Source organism: Trichoplusia ni, chromosome 21, assembly GCF_003590095.1.
Source record: "Trichoplusia ni isolate ovarian cell line Hi5 chromosome 21, tn1, whole genome shotgun sequence".
Lineage (NCBI taxonomy): Eukaryota > Metazoa > Arthropoda > Insecta > Lepidoptera > Noctuidae > Trichoplusia > Trichoplusia ni.
In genome coordinates this window covers 1,019,033-1,034,972 of record NC_039498.1, presented here as the reverse complement: position 1 = coordinate 1,034,972, position 15,940 = coordinate 1,019,033, and the positions used below count along the sequence as shown (strand labels likewise).

At 32.4% G+C, this 15,940-nt stretch overlaps 2 protein-coding genes across 4 annotated transcripts; one reads left to right on the top strand and one right to left on the bottom strand.

Moving 5' to 3' along the window:
- Positions 1-721: 721 nt before the first annotated feature.
- LOC113504085 (coatomer subunit zeta-1) lies at positions 722-8,083 on the top strand. Of its 2 annotated transcripts, none has more exons than XM_026886184.1 (6): positions 722-856; positions 1,539-1,684; positions 2,591-2,690; positions 3,210-3,343; positions 4,127-4,217; positions 7,984-8,083. In XM_026886184.1, exons 1-6 carry the CDS (start codon positions 824-826, stop codon positions 8,029-8,031), a joined length of 552 nt encoding a protein of 183 aa, XP_026741985.1. In that variant the 5' UTR covers positions 722-823; the 3' UTR covers positions 8,032-8,083. The 2 variants fall into 2 exon arrangements, with proteins under 2 accessions (XP_026741985.1, XP_026741986.1); XM_026886185.1 differs by lacking the exon at positions 7,984-8,083 and adding an exon at positions 6,358-6,403.
- Positions 8,084-8,431: 348 nt separating this feature from the next.
- On the bottom strand, positions 8,432-14,385 carry LOC113504084 (isochorismatase domain-containing protein 1-like). Of its 2 annotated transcripts, none has more exons than XM_026886181.1 (4): positions 14,169-14,385; positions 13,158-13,364; positions 12,788-12,904; positions 8,432-8,800 (listed from the first exon to the last, which is right to left on the bottom strand). In XM_026886181.1, exons 1-4 carry the CDS (start codon positions 14,301-14,303, stop codon positions 8,633-8,635), a joined length of 627 nt encoding a protein of 208 aa, XP_026741982.1. In that variant the 5' UTR covers positions 14,304-14,385; the 3' UTR covers positions 8,432-8,632. The 2 variants fall into 2 exon arrangements, with proteins under 2 accessions (XP_026741982.1, XP_026741984.1); XM_026886183.1 differs by lacking the exon at positions 8,432-8,800 and adding an exon at positions 9,577-10,559.
- Between the last annotated feature and the right edge of the window lie 1,555 nt (positions 14,386-15,940).

The following is a 15,940-nucleotide window of genomic DNA, read 5'->3' as shown; positions in this document are numbered from 1 at the left end:
ACCTTTAAAAATCGAATTGTAAGTTGTAAAGTTGAAGCAAAAGCTATAACTTTTTGTTCAGATGGACTATCAACGCCATCTATTTGAACATACATGCATTAAAATCACTGCTATGGGGCGTCCTGTAAACGATGTGAATCATGAATGGCACTCATAAATATAGGCAAGGTTGTAGGAACGTACTTCGTATGACAAAGTACAGATGGCGCTGTAGCGCGTTTTACTTATTCTTTCCTCCTGACTAAACTGCCAAATCAAAATAATAATAAAATTCGTGATGTTTTCGACATATTTCCAATTTTATTTATTACTCATTACAAAAAGTAGCACTTATAACCTGAACAGTTGGAAAAGGGACATTTGGAATAAAATAATCGACTATTTTTGAAACAACCTAATTTAAATAAATCTATATCGAACATTGTACAATCGAAAGTAAAGATTGATGTTATCATTAAAGTCGGATTACTACTGCCAAGTATTATGTTTAGCGTATCGTACTCAAAGTGTAAAACGGAACCGTATTACTTAGTCGATCTTGTTAATCAATTTATCACCATAATCTGTTAAACCGTAAAAGATACACAAGTGAAATCATTCCAGAAGATGTATTGCTGTTGTCGCAATTACAAAAATAAAAATCGTGTTCAAACATTTTTTTTGTAAATCGTCTAAAACTGTAACCGATACATCACTAAAATAAGACGTCACACGTCAAACTAACCAAGTGTCAAGTTGAACACGTAAACGAGTTTTATAAATTCGTTGATTATTGCATGTTTTGTTAGAAATTTCATAAAATAATTAGTAGAATAACTTCACAATGGTTCACACAACTATGGAAGGATCTCTTTTTGTAAGTTAAGCGTGTAATAACTGTGTTTTATAAGTACTACGTGTTGTTTTATAGCTACCTTTAGGTACCTCTTTTTTCTGATTTTAGCGATTGTTTATCCAGGTATATTTTGGTCGCTAGTAGTTGCTGATGCAATTGCTGTGTAATGTAACATTAAATACAATTTTTCTTTAACTAACAGAATGTATTGTTAAATAATTTGGTTTACCTGTTAAATTTTATTCTCCATCATCAATCACAACACATTTTGTAATTTTGTAGGGTTATCTTGACTCTAATCAGCTATTTTCTTGCTTAAGCATTTGGTACAGACCCAAATGCTCTTCATTCTACTGCCTATAGACTACATTCTCCATATTTACATTATAAAAGTAAAACTTTGAGTTGAAGAATTTTGTGAATGTTTTTTTTATTGTGTAACTGGCAGATGTTTCTAATAAGCACCTGTGACAAGTCAAAAGTTGTGTATTATCTAGCAAACAGATTGTATTTATTTATTTGTAAGAGGTAGCTTCACAGCTGACAGTGCATTACATAAAAACATCATAGAAAATCAAACCTAATATTAGATGTGAAGTTTACATCACACATCAAACTAGTAATAAATCAATAAACCGTGATTGATATAGTAAGAATGTATTATATAATGAAACTTATTATTATTGTATCCATGTTCTTTCAGGAACCAACATTGTACTTAGTTAAGGGTATGTGCATCCTGGATAACGATGGCAACAGGATCCTCGCTAAGTATTACGACAAGGATGTGCTGCCCACAGCTAAGGAACAGAAGGCATTCGAAAAGAACCTGTTTAATAAGACACACAGGTATATTTTATTATAATATCTAAGTTTGTAAGACTATTATGAAACAAATCTTTTCATAAAGCTGATTTTTTTTCTGTTTTCTGAACTAAATCAAGTTTGGTGTCTATTCTTAAAAACTGCATTATATCTTGGGACTGCCTATCTGTCCATGGAAACACATTTTAATGGGTATCAGTTCAATGTTAAGATAGGAGCTAAATATTCTGATTACATGCTACAATTTAGCATTTTTTATGGACATAACTATACATTGGGAGAGCACTCAGCATTGCCCATTTTTCATTTCTTCTTATGTGTGTTAAAGGATAGCAATGAGGGGTGCTGTCTACATAATATATTCTCTGAAACAAAGAGTAGATACTTTAATAGCTTGAACTGATAAAAGTTAATATGTTAAAGACAATGAACTTAAACTAACTCAACTAGTTAAGAATGATTGGTATTATTTCAGAAATCGTGGGTAAGTAAAGTAAATCTACAAAGTACATTAACATTTCACAATTTTTCCCATTTTTACCAATGTCTCTAAGTCATAAAGAATTTATTCCTCTAAAATACAGCTCCAATCCAGACCCCCATTGCCTGTGTCTTGTTGCGGGTTCGATACCCGCATAGGACAAGCATTTGTGTGATCCACTAATGTTTGTTCTGATTCTGCATCAAAAGCCTTGTGCCGAAAAGTGTGGTCTTACACACAAACTAATTAAAAGTCATTGTTTATAAACCATCTATTGACAAAATCAAGAATATTATAATGATAGTACAAGAATGTGATGGCATGTAGCCGTAACGGATTTCCGCTGCAATGTCGTCCAGTTACCTCCAAGTCGCGCCTAAGGAAGTTTTACTTCAAAAACAACTGTTTAACTTCTATCTTTAAATGCTGTCATTTAATTTGTGTTTCAGAGCGAATGCAGAGATAATAATGCTGGAGGGTCTCACCTGTGTGTACAAGAGCAATGTTGACCTGTTCTTCTATGTCATGGGCAGCTCACATGAAAATGAGGTAACATATACACTTACATTTTAAGCTCATTGATTTATTATTCACACGGCTCACAGTTATATGTAATTTCTTTATCTGATAAACGGTTAAAGAAAACATCGCAAGGAAACATTTAATACAAATAATGAAATCCGAAATCGCCAAGCCGCAGTAAGCTAGCATGGTCATTGATGTTAAAACCTTCTCTATACGCGAATACGCCCAGCTGTGGGATGTACATAGGCCGGTATTATTATAAATACAATGTAATATTTTTTACCCGAGAGGTGTGAGTGATCTCGCTATAATATTATTATTTATTTTGTACGTCCTCTATTGAATTGGGACATCTTCCTCCTTGATACCTCATGACTGAGGGTCAAGACTGTGTGAGGTCGCTTTGTACGCCAGAGCTCTTCACGCGGTAAGGTCTGCGGCTATTCGAACCGACGTTTGAAGGTTCTGTGCACATACCTATTACATTATAAATGGAGGTTAACAACGATAAATTAATAAATAAATATATAAATATTGTTCCAGTTGATTCTGCAATCAGTATTGAACGCTCTATACGAGTCGGTAAGCATTCTGTTACGAAGGAACGTGGAGAGGCGAGTGCTGCTCGACAACCTGGACGCTGTGATGCTGGCCTTCGACGAGATCTGTGATGGCGGGTGAGTGAGTCAGCTTCCTAATATACAATATGTAGAAAGGCTGCCTTCTCAAACCTGCTAAAATAGTTAGAGTGTGGACTGTCGGGGTAAGGTAAACTTCAGTATCGAAGTAACATATTTATATAATAACTAGCTGACCCAGCAAACGTTGTTTTGCCTAAAAAAATATTTCTAGTTGTATGTATTTTTAATGCCACATTATAAAAAAATAACAACAAAAAATTTCGTCAACAAAATAAAAAGACAAATTTTAGTGTGAGCAACCCTTATCACTTAGGGTTACGAAAAATGGATGTTAGCCGATTCTCAGACCTACTGAATACGCATATAAAATTTGGTAAAAATCGGTTAAGTCGTTTCGGAGGAGTAAGGTAACTAACATCGTGACACGGGAATTTTATATATTTGATGTATTAATTGTAATAAAAATGTCGTGCCACGTTGTTTGTTCGTGTTAAACTCATAAACTACTTACAGATTTCAATCATTGAGATCTAAAAGCGGCTAAATATGTGTATAAAAAGACCTTACATCATTTAATAAATCTTGTGGGTCGTGACTTGTTGGTCTAGGGGATAGCGGCCCTGACTGCTATACCGGAGGTAGTGGGTTTGATTCCCTCCCAATGATTTTGATGAGCACGATTATTTGTTCTGTGTCTATGAGTAATCGATCTCACAAATGTTTATCAGTTGTCTAGTACTCATAATACTAGCTTTTTTTTAGGTTGAGACTAGATGGCGTTGTGTGAAAGTTGTTGAATGTTTTGTTTTTATTTGTCAGTGTGATCCTGGACTCTGACCCGACCTCCATCGTGGGTCGCGCGGCCCTCCGGACCGAGGACGTGCCCCTCGGCGAGCAGACTGTCGCGCAGGTAGTAGCACACGTCAATAATATGTTCTGGTAGTAAAACACTGGTGGGTTGTTTTATGAGATTGTTGAGAAGTCAGTTTTGGGATTTAAGAGGAGCTTTTTTTGCACAGTGGCCGTTGATAACTTTCCAATAATATTCTTACGTGAATTAAACAATTAAATATCCATTTATAGAGTAAATTTCGTGTTAAAAGTGTAAAAAGACTTGGCATCGTTCGTCTGTCAGTAGCTGTTAATGTACCCTGAATACTTAAAATAATAGAGCCATATTCTATCGTGCCTTAAAGAGTCCGATTAATGTTTTGAGTTCCGTACCTAAGGAGAAAAATCGGAACTTTACTACTGACTCCGCACATCTGTCTGTCATCAGTCTGTACCTCATTAACTGACTAAGTTTAATTTGCCGCTATAACAAAACAGAAAAAATGAGGTTAATCAATCATTGATACAGTTGACTTCTTCAATCATTTGTTCAGTTCAACCTCAGTTTTTGTGGTCCAAATTGCAATTGACCGAGTTTTCATGTACATAGAGATTAAACAAAGATATTAAGAAAAAAGATTTTTTTATCTGTTCTAAGACATGGAAACGACATGGAAATATATCTTTCACAGAATATGTTTTTCGACTAAAGTAAAATGATTTTCTCTTATGCATCCATCTTAGATCGATAATTAGAACAATTTGCCCTACTGCCCAATAAAGACGAGTTTAAAATTAAATGCAATAACTTAAAAACTAATAATTAATTTTCAATAAATCTCATATAGCAACTCCGTCAATAGTATCACCGTTGTCTGTTTGTGTTTTCATCTCCACTTTATCTATTCGCAACTCAATTTTCAAAACTAGCAATACCGAGGTATTCTCTATTTAGTTCATACATGGCAACACTGGGTTTAAAAAAGATTTTACCATAAATATGTGTTTTTCGAATAAAGATGAAGGATTATTTTAATAGGTTTTTCAACACGACATGAGATAACACAAGTTTTCAATGCTCCCAGACTATTATTTCACGCGAATACTGCCTTACAAACTCATAGCGTCTTAATATAAATATTTGACTGCACGGATACCTGAGCGGTTGAGGTCACTACGTCAAACCCACTGAGAGCGTGTAAGTTCGATCCTCGCGTAGGACAAGCATTTGTTTGATCCACGAATGCTTGTCCTGAGTCTGGGTGTCTTTGTGCATGTGACTTGAATGTTTGTGAAAACCGACACAAGGATTAAATTCCTTAATGCGGGTGTCTTTTAAAGAAAAGTTTTAATGTATATGTTTGTAATAAGACGGATAGAGATTCTTATTGCAGATAGTGAAGTTGCACGTACTGAAGACTAAAGTTCTGAAGCATCGAAGACTTTTGTCGTCACATGTAAAAGGCCTAAGATTTTAGTACACACATATTTAAGGTTTCACCTAAATTCCAATCTTTAGATATATATTTTTTTCTTATCAATAAAAACATGCAACTGACTTCAAATAAAAACTTCTGAGCAAAACTTGATGATATTTTTGTGGGACCAAATGACAGATTTTACGTTAAATACAAATGCAAAATCTAATTAAAAATATCTTAGAGTTGAGAACTTCTTCAGTTTGAAGTTGGTTGAAAATATTACTAATAATAGTATTTAAAAGTTTGTTAAATTTACTCATTTCATGGGTTTTACATAAATATATGTAATATTGCTGTGCCATTTTTGATGGTTATTAATAATATAGATAGATTATAAATAGTCTTATTCGAGCAGTCAAAAAACTAGATTATATTTTTCATGTTTTTTTTTTTGTATTCGTTTTGTTGTTGGTGGGCGTAAGCATGACATTATTTTATTTATTTTTAAGTAAAAATATATTAAAACAAATATGTATATTTCTGGTTGAATAAACTTCTTGCCGTTACCCTAAAGACTTTTTGTAGTTTTCTTGCACATTTTTTTTGTGTTGCCTATTTAAAAATGTAATATTAATTCTAATTCTCTAAATTGACATACATTCTTCAAATCATTACATTTTCTGGGAAAGCTATTGAATTAAATTCACGTCTATCACATTTTCACTATCAAGTAAAATAGAAGAAAAAGGACTTACGCAAGGACAAATTTATTCAAATTTTATTTATTGAAAATTTCAGATACTACAGAACATTATGAATATGTAAGCGAAACCGGGGCAAATAATATATACGTAAACCAAGTTAAATGTAATTGTAGTTATTTAGTGCTTATTAAATTTTATTTACTAACATTTTTTTATTTATTTTTTTTCTCATTGGCAACCCTTTTTCATTGGCTGTATCGCTTATTTCCTTGGCTTTGATTTTTTAAATTATTTTTTAATGGTAATGATTTATTTTAGTGTAATTATAATAATTGTAAATTTTATTGTAATTTTAGATTTATTATTAAGTTTGTGTAGGTTAAATTTAAAAGCTTTGTATTATTTTGCTTAAAGAAATTAGTATTTTAATATCATTATTACAGTGGCGATATTGCATATATGTGGGAAACCTGTTGAAATGATATATGAATTTATCCAACTGGCAATACTTTATGGATATGAAAACGCAGGTGACAGGAATCCATTTTAATTTTTTCAATTCATAGTCATATATTTATTATATTATATTGATTAAACAACCGGTGGATGTGGCAAAAACTAATAATAATAGTATTTCGCAGCGCCATCTAGACTTAAAGTAAGCAAATTTTGTACTATGATTACAAGACGACAGATAAATACACTTTTTTCTTATATGAATTCACACCCATACGCAGAACAAATGATCGTGTTCATCACACAAACATTTGTCCTGGGCCCCAATTTCGCTATTTACAATGGCCGATGAATGAATGGAAATTGGATTATATTAGCGCTTTTCATAATCATTCTAAAAAAAATTCTACCACAATAATTGGAAATTCAGTACGAGACGGAACATTCACGGTCAAAACAATAAATTTCCATTTTTTTTATGTTTCAGAGAATATAGTTTCAAATTTAATCCAATTGCCATTCATTCATCGGTCATTGTAAATTGCAGAATTAGGGCCCTGGGTGGGAATCGAACCCACGACTTTAGGTATAGCAGTCAGGACCACTAGACCAACAGGCCAGTCAAATGTTATCGAGAGGAAATGAACAAACAACTGTCCTATTTAGTTGTACACGGTGATTTTTTTAGTCGTCTTACAAAAGCAGCCCAGGTCATGTATCCAATGACTAGAACACTTTCATAATAAAACAATAGGTATTAATGAGATTTGAATAAATTTAAAATGCAGTTAGTTAAAATTAAACAAGATAAATCTGAAATATACTCTTAAAAATGATAAAAACGCCGCCGCCTGCGCCCCTCGCCATTGTTACAAGGCTCGGACCACGCTCGCAACAGAGCTGTGTTTCTAAAAAACTACGAATTGCATCATAATATTGAATAAAAACTGCATTTTAAATTTATTCAAATCTCATTAATACCTATTGTTTTATTATGAAAGTGTTCTAGTCATTGGATACATGAACTGGGCTGCTTTTGTAAGTCGACTAAAAAATCACGGTGTATAAGTCATGCAATTTATGCGAAACAAAAGTCAAAAAACCTTAACATTATTATTCAGAAAACGCCCAACGCCCGATATATCATTAAAAGAAAAATGAATCATCCCTATTGTGTGAAAAACAGAAAATCACAGAAAACACTTACTATTGAAGATAAAATTAAATTGCGTACATACTATATTTTAGTTTTTTTGCATTTCAGGTTTTACAATCGGCAAAGGAGCAGCTGAAATGGTCGCTGTTAAAATAAAAACAAAACTTAATTTATAATAAAAATATAATATTCAATAAGTTACTTTTAATATTTACATTATTCTTATTTTTCGCCTGTTGTAACATTCTTGTGTCAAAATTAAATAAATACGTTGTATTATTAATTTAAATAAACATTTTTTTGATGTAATAATTTATTACTGTCTCAGCAGTTATAAATAAATGATTTATTTATCATGTCTAAGACATACAAATTATAATAAATAAATAAAATATACATTAATAACAACAAATAACACTATTATATAAATTACAGCCAAGTTTACGAATATAGCTCATTTGAGTTTTAAATAAACAAGTTTTTGAAAATGAAATCCTAATTTTAAACGTAATATTTTTTCTTACATATAAAAATTGCAATTTAAGTTCTACATATTCTTATTAATAATATGATAAAGGCAAGTATTGACAGATTTTAATACCCTTGTATGGTGTTACCAGAAAATATACTGAATATGCGTCCGGTATATAATTTTTCATATACATATCTTTTAGTATCACCTAAAAAGAACCAACAACACCTATACACAGTTGATCTAATACAAATCTATATTAAGGTATAAATGAATATTTACAAATTACTTCTTTTGCATCTTATCAGCATGAACAGTAAGTCCAAATTCGTCTGGCGATGGCACAACGTTTAGCTTCGAGATCGCTTTGAAAGCAGGGTGGTTCTTGTCACGTAGTAACTTAAATAAAATGTTTTCTGATGTGCCCACGAAACAGCCGATGGATTGGAAGCGCTGGAACGATAAAAGGTTTGTGAGATAACCACTGTATACTGACACTTAAAGTTTTTTTTTGGAATCATGTTGTCTATTGTGAAATAAATGTATAGACAACAGAAACAGACTTCAAGTAAAACTAGTGAGCCAATCTTTATTACATTTGTATCAAATTGTCTTATAAAAATTTCATCAAATTTGGCTTATGGCAGATTTTTAATGATAAAAAGGAATCAACGTATCGAATCAAGAAACGTAACACAGACAAATTGAGACCTCAGAATAAAGATTTAAATTTTTTCTCCTTTTTGAAGACGTGGAAAATAGACAAGGAATGCGATGGAAAGATTTATAAGCATATAAGTAAGTAAAGTGAATATTTACACCATTGTGAGATTCCATTTTTAGACTGCATTATTTCTATTTAATTGTCAATGTTCTAGTGTCGTCTATGAGTGCAGTTGTAAGTGCTAATTCTCAGAGTATTTGTGTTTATTTAGATAAATCTGTTTATCTTTTCAAAAAGAATTTGGCTAGATGGGAAAGTAACTTAATTTAGGAATATTATCAGAATGTTTTTTGTGATAATTTGATACCTTCCGCTTTTGAGAGCCAACTTTTTTTATTTGTCAGTCTTCTTCCAAATCTCATGGTATATTAGGTATATGTACATGTGTATTTTTTCACCTCATCCAACGTTTTTAAATAAATCTATAGTTGCAAAATGTGTGAAGATTTGTTCAATAATAGTGTTACCATAGTAAAAAAAGGTATTGAATAAAAAACTAGCCGCATAAAAATAAATATATTTAATTTAATACCATTCACATAGAAATACATGACAAGTTTAATAAAGTAAAAAAATGCTTACAGAGAGCTAAACTTTTAATTACACATAGTTTTTGATAGTCACGTGACATATCGCAAAATAAGCTAATTTTTATACATAAAAAAGCCACTTGTTACTAAAATTACAATGGAATGTTTAGTAGGTACTGTATACATCATCAACACACATTTAATTTATCTACCAAAAATGTACCCTGCACCAGAAATTTAAAGCAACGTCTTTCAACTTGTATAAATTAAAAAATACATTTAGTATAAATAAAAATCTCGAAAAACATCAACTATAATTTGATGTCAAAATATTTTACTAATTTTAATAAAACAGCACCTGTTGAAACCAATTAATAGCCGATTGCGGACTCGCAGTGTGAACACACAACGTTGTGTCATGCATAACATTATGTTGTGTACACTTACTCAGCTAATTACGATTTTATTGAAATGACAGAACATTTGTTCCTTATGAAATGACACAACACAACGGTTTACTCACGTGTATTTATCGGGAGTGCCCACTAGTTTCTGATCCAACTGGAGTCCGGTAGGTATTCCCGATAAATACGCGAGAATAAACCCTTCATAACCCTTGCATCATTTATAATGAATCAGTGTCTAGACAGTTATTATAAAAATACTATTCGTTCCGTTTATAGTAAGTACAAATACATTTTATTTTTTGAATTACGTATGCCTAAGGGCGATTTCACTCGGACATTACGTTGTACATAAATAAGATTTGAAGGAGAAAATGTTTGGTTTAAACAGGGCTTCATGTTTACAATTTCGACGAAACATCGGCAAACGTTTCCGAAGTGGGAATCTTGACAAGTTTAGTGATCTTCTTGAATTGAGGACTCTGTTTATCCTTCATTAGTTTGAAAAGAACATTCTCGGCTGTTGTTATGAAACATCCTATTGATTGCATTCGCTGGAAGTATCAAAGTAGACTGTTAGAGGCTTACTCGCAAAATGACTACTTCTCAAAGTGATTTTCGCAGGGAACTCTTTTCGCAAAATGAGGCGGTGGTAATAGAATGTAATTTTGGTTACAAAATATCATATTTTATTGTTAGGGTATTTGTGAAGCCTTTAAAATGGATTGTTTTTTATATAATCGTAGAAATGTGCTTGTGGTGTGATCTATAAACTACCGAAACCAACAAATATTATATTTTACATTTTTTGTGCGTTTTCGTACGCATAAAGCGTTTGTACGCCATGATTTTAACTTTGGCTTATACAGTTAAATTGTCATGACTCATTCATTAAGTTTCTGTGATATTGGGGTAAGTTTTGCTTGGCAATTAGAGTTTACGCCAATCGGTTCTTAAGTATAAAATTCATCCAAAAGACTGCCCAAAATAACTTTTCCATCTGTATGATGTTTTGTTACCAACATTTTACTCTTTTAACATCGCGTTGTTGTGCTGAAGAGGCACTCTGGGAAAATAGTATTATGAGATGGAGACATTTTGCAATTAAGCCTATTTTTATCCTAAGATTTTTCCATCACCACTCCACTAGAGCTGTTGATTTTGCACCTTGAAACACTTAGACACCACTTTCAAAGATCACCAATCACCCGTAATGGTATAATGAATCAATTTTACGAAATAAGAGTAATTTTAATTGATTTTTTCGCAGATATTTTAGAGCTGCAACCGCATGTAAAAAATTTGGGGAAACAAATCGCAAGAGACTTGGGAAATAATTTTGTAACATCGCACTATCGATTACCGTATGAACAAAATAACGTGTAAAACCTTAATTTTATAGCTCGACATGAGAAAGCAAGTGTTATGGCTAATACTGATACGTGTTATTCTGCAACAAAACTGGACCCCAATTCCGCTATTTACAAATTCCGACGATTGATTGGATTGTATAAAATAAGACGACTGCACGGATAACTGAGTGGTTCGAGGTCACCAACTCACCACGCCAAATCACTAAAAGCGACGTGACCGTAGATCCATCGAATGCTTGTCCTGAGCCTGGGTGTATTTCTGCATGTGATTTAAATGTTTGTGAACCCCTCACGAAACAAGGATAAAATTTCTTGATACGGGAGTAGTTTAAGACAAATGAATTGACAGTGAGTGAGTGTTCCACCCGGTACAGAATTTCCATTCATCGTTAATTGTAAATAGCGGAATTGGGACTCTGGCCTTTGTTATATAGGATTCATACTGGATGGTATAACAAGATTTTAATACTTTTGAAAACACAAAAAAAAATAGCAGAAAAAAATTACTGATTTACGGCAGAAAATGTAGTTTTTCAGACACTCCATGCTATCGACAAAACTAATCAACTTGAATAGCGTTTAAAACTAATTACTATTTGTTTCAATATTATCAACAGACATTTTGTTTCTGATAACCCGCACATGTGTAATTACCATTACACTGTATAACGGTATAATGCACTATCATTGAGGGGCTATGGGGTCGATTCCCGCGTTGAACATAATTTTTTTTGAGTCAAGAATGCCTGTTATTATTTTAATTTCATTTTCGTTTACACCGACTTCAAATATATGTCTATCACAGTACCTAAACCCTTATATTTTATCACAGACATAATTTACACAATGGATTGTAAACGGAAAGACAGCATGCTGCTGGAGTTTGTTGCGCCGTTTCTTCTCTCACAGCAAAAGCACTTAGGAAGCGGTGAAGGGTGGCTGCACATTATTGTGTGCTGTCCATTATAATTGGACATTCAAAAAGTTTTATTAGAACTCTAATTTAAATAAATGAAATTTGATTTGAGTTGTACCAAAACCTAGATGCGCGTTAATGATGGTGAAATAATAATAGGGATGAATTTATCTAAAGCTAGGTTATGTTTGAGATGGCTACCGAGAAATCTGAGGAAAGAGGGATATTTAAATGAAGAGTCTTTATTTATCTTGTTTTACAAAGACAAACAAAATATAAAAACATCTCTCGCTTTTCATCATAAACATAGACCATAGCATCCATTTATACTAATGAAACCACTGCTTGGGTTAAGCTTCTATGAAAGATTTGAGCATTGATCACCATGCCAGCTCACTGTGGATTGGGATTGACATCGAACCTGCACTTTGTACTTACAAGTGCATGCATAGAACCATTGATAAATAAGAGAATTATTTAAAAATTAACAAACCTGTAAAGCAAGTCCTCGGTCCATGAGGGACCTGGACGACACCCCATCAGCTACAACGTGGACAACTAAGTCATCATTCAGAAGATCTATGACTGTCTGTTCAATGCATACATGGGCCTGAAAATAAATACATAATAGTACAATTTAAAATGTAGATAATGTAAAAAGATAATATTTAAAATGTTTCAGGCTGGGTCAGCACCAAAAGTCGATGAACAGAATCAACTTTATAAAACACCTATTCTCAATAACATGCCCATCAAACCAAATGTCACTGAACAACTATCAAAGTCACTAAACAGCATTAAAGACAAAATTAGTTTTATTGATAAAGAATCAGGTTAATGAAAATCAAATAATCTCAACAGACCTCAATCCCAAACAGTACTACGGAGTTCAAATTCGGTACGTCTTTCCGTAACTTCTCCTGTAATTCCGGAGTGTACATGGAGAACAAAGTCTTCTCATATACCATCGCTGCCTCTTCCACGTTGATATCCTTAGTTGTGTGACCGAGACCCTTGGGGTACTGTTCGGAGACGTATACTGGTATTTGGAAATGTTTTGCTGCTGTCATCTGGAATTAAGGTAAAGATAAAGATATTTTATTTTGTAAAACATGAATAAGCATCTTAGAATAAGTATTGTCAACTCGATTTGCCTCATGATGGCGTACAAACTTTAAATGGTAATTATGTTATGCGGGACGGCCACCTGCCAGATGGACCGACGACCTGGTGAAAACCGCTGGGTCCCGTTGGATGCATGTGGCAATGAGCTGGTTGCGCTGGAGAAATTATGGAGAGGCCTATGTCCAGCAGTGGACTGGTATAGGCTGAGATGATGATGATGAATTATGTTATATTGTATATATTATTTGTATGTTAACTTTAATGAGGTTTGTATGTTGTACTATTGCTTTTCAAGTTATTGGATTTTTTTAATAAGTTGAGTAGTTATTGAGGTATTGAGATTTATTATTTATTTAAATTAGTGTCTGAAAATTAGTCATTAAAAATTCAAAGGATGATAACATTCATTGATTAACTTTCTATAGCTTGTTATTTTAGATAACAAGTCTTTTGAATTAAAATCACAATTTGCATTACAAGTAGGTGTTTATACTGTTTATCATATTCTATTTAAATATTTACATAAGTAATTAGAACTATTTAGTCTTACAATAATAACATATTCTGCTTAAGATTCAACAGGTGGTGGCACAAAATAATTTCATCATAACATCTAAAAAAACACTTGTTGTTTTCATGATCTTTTCATCATAATCTCTTTGAAATAATCTTATCAAATCCTTCTCAAGTCATGTTTAGATTACAAACAGATAGCAACAAGACGTTACGTAACAATATTAATTGCTTACCATTTTATTGGCGACTTTAACAACGTCTGCAAAATGTTTCACGTGTGGTCTGAAAGTTTCTTGTATGTCACATAGTAAGAAAGCTGTCTTCTTAGCTTCTAAGGCTCCAAGCTTCAATATATTACGGCACCCCATTGTTTAAATTTACTTTAATTTGGTATTTTCTATAAACACAAAACACCGGTAATTAGATTCCTACTTTCTATCACTCAGTGAATGTCAGATTGTTCGAATGTTATGACTTTTGAATTATTCTTTTTTTCGTGCTTTGGTAATCTGCTTTTACAGTACTATATTCTGCCAGTGACCACAGAGAACTTCAATTTGAAAACTTTTGATTAAACTGTTTTCGATTCTATTTTGATATACGCAAGAGTACAAAAAAAGTTTTTTTATCGTACTTTTGATAAGATTCTTAATATTTATATTTCTATTGTTAACTATCTGAATATGATTGAATAGAGCGAGACTTGACTCGATTGACATTTAACGAGGAATCTAAAAAGCGGCTCGAATAGCGCTTTTACAATCACTTACCAGGAAAAGAGGCAAACAAAACACAATTTAAAAAACACTAAAAATACAACAGGACAAGTAACTAAAATGCGAAAAATTTACTCCGCATGTGCGAGCCAAGAAATATATAAAAGGACTTCAATGATTGTTCTAAAATATTCACTTTAAATTTGTACTCATGTACTTTGATCAAGACGTCACTGTCAAATTATTTGTAATCCACGTTTCAGGGTTTCGATTTGAAATATTAATTTATTTAGCATTAGAGTAGGACGACATCATCATTTAGTTTTTCTGAATTACCTGGTCTAGCTACTAATGATAATAAAAATTAATGATGGAACAAGTAAATTAGTCCTGCGGGCATGCTTTTGGCTCTATGAGAAAGGTATCTCAGTTCGAATTTGGGTGCAGGTGCAAAAAAGTTATGAAGTCGTATTTAAGATAAAATAAGTCTGTTAAAGCAGTTTAATAAGTAACGCATTGTCAGAGAGAGGAACATAATAATTTTATATATATACACATATACAGTCATAATTTATCCAATAACCTTCAAATGCCTTCAATGTTTCTCTGAACTTCTTATTTTGTTTGAGTACATAAAAAAACACTTTATTTTTTAACAATTTGTCTGATTGAAGTGACTCTTTAGAGAAGACCAAGATTGTTTTCCCTTTAGGTATCGAACTATATGGAGTACAAGCAGTTACCCGCGACTTTGTCCGCGTGGTTAGAAGATATAAGTTATGACACTTTGAGTTACAATATCGCAAAATTCATACGGAACCCTAATATTTTTTAAATAAATATAGCCTATATTCAGCGTAGATTCAATGTAGCTTCTCAACTGTGAAAGATTTTTTTTAATCGGACCAGTAGTTTCGAAGCCTATTCATGTCAAACAAACAAATCTTTCCTCTTTATAACATTAGTATAGATAAGTAGTCACCTATCCTGGCAAAACTATGTCAAAAGCACACCTACTTAAAAAAAAGTATTTTAAACTATGCTAAATATCACATTAGCTGCAAGAACTGGAACGGAATTAAATAAATTATACTGTCGATTTCACAATCAAGTTATTGATAGCGTTATTTTGTTACATTCATTTGTTATTTTATCAGCATTAGTGTCGAACTGAATGTTCATGAATATTATAAGTTCAAAATTAATGATCAAAATGTACATTAAATATATAAATTATATGTTTTAACTAGATTTGTGTTACAAGGTTTTTTCGTCGGTATATATGGAGA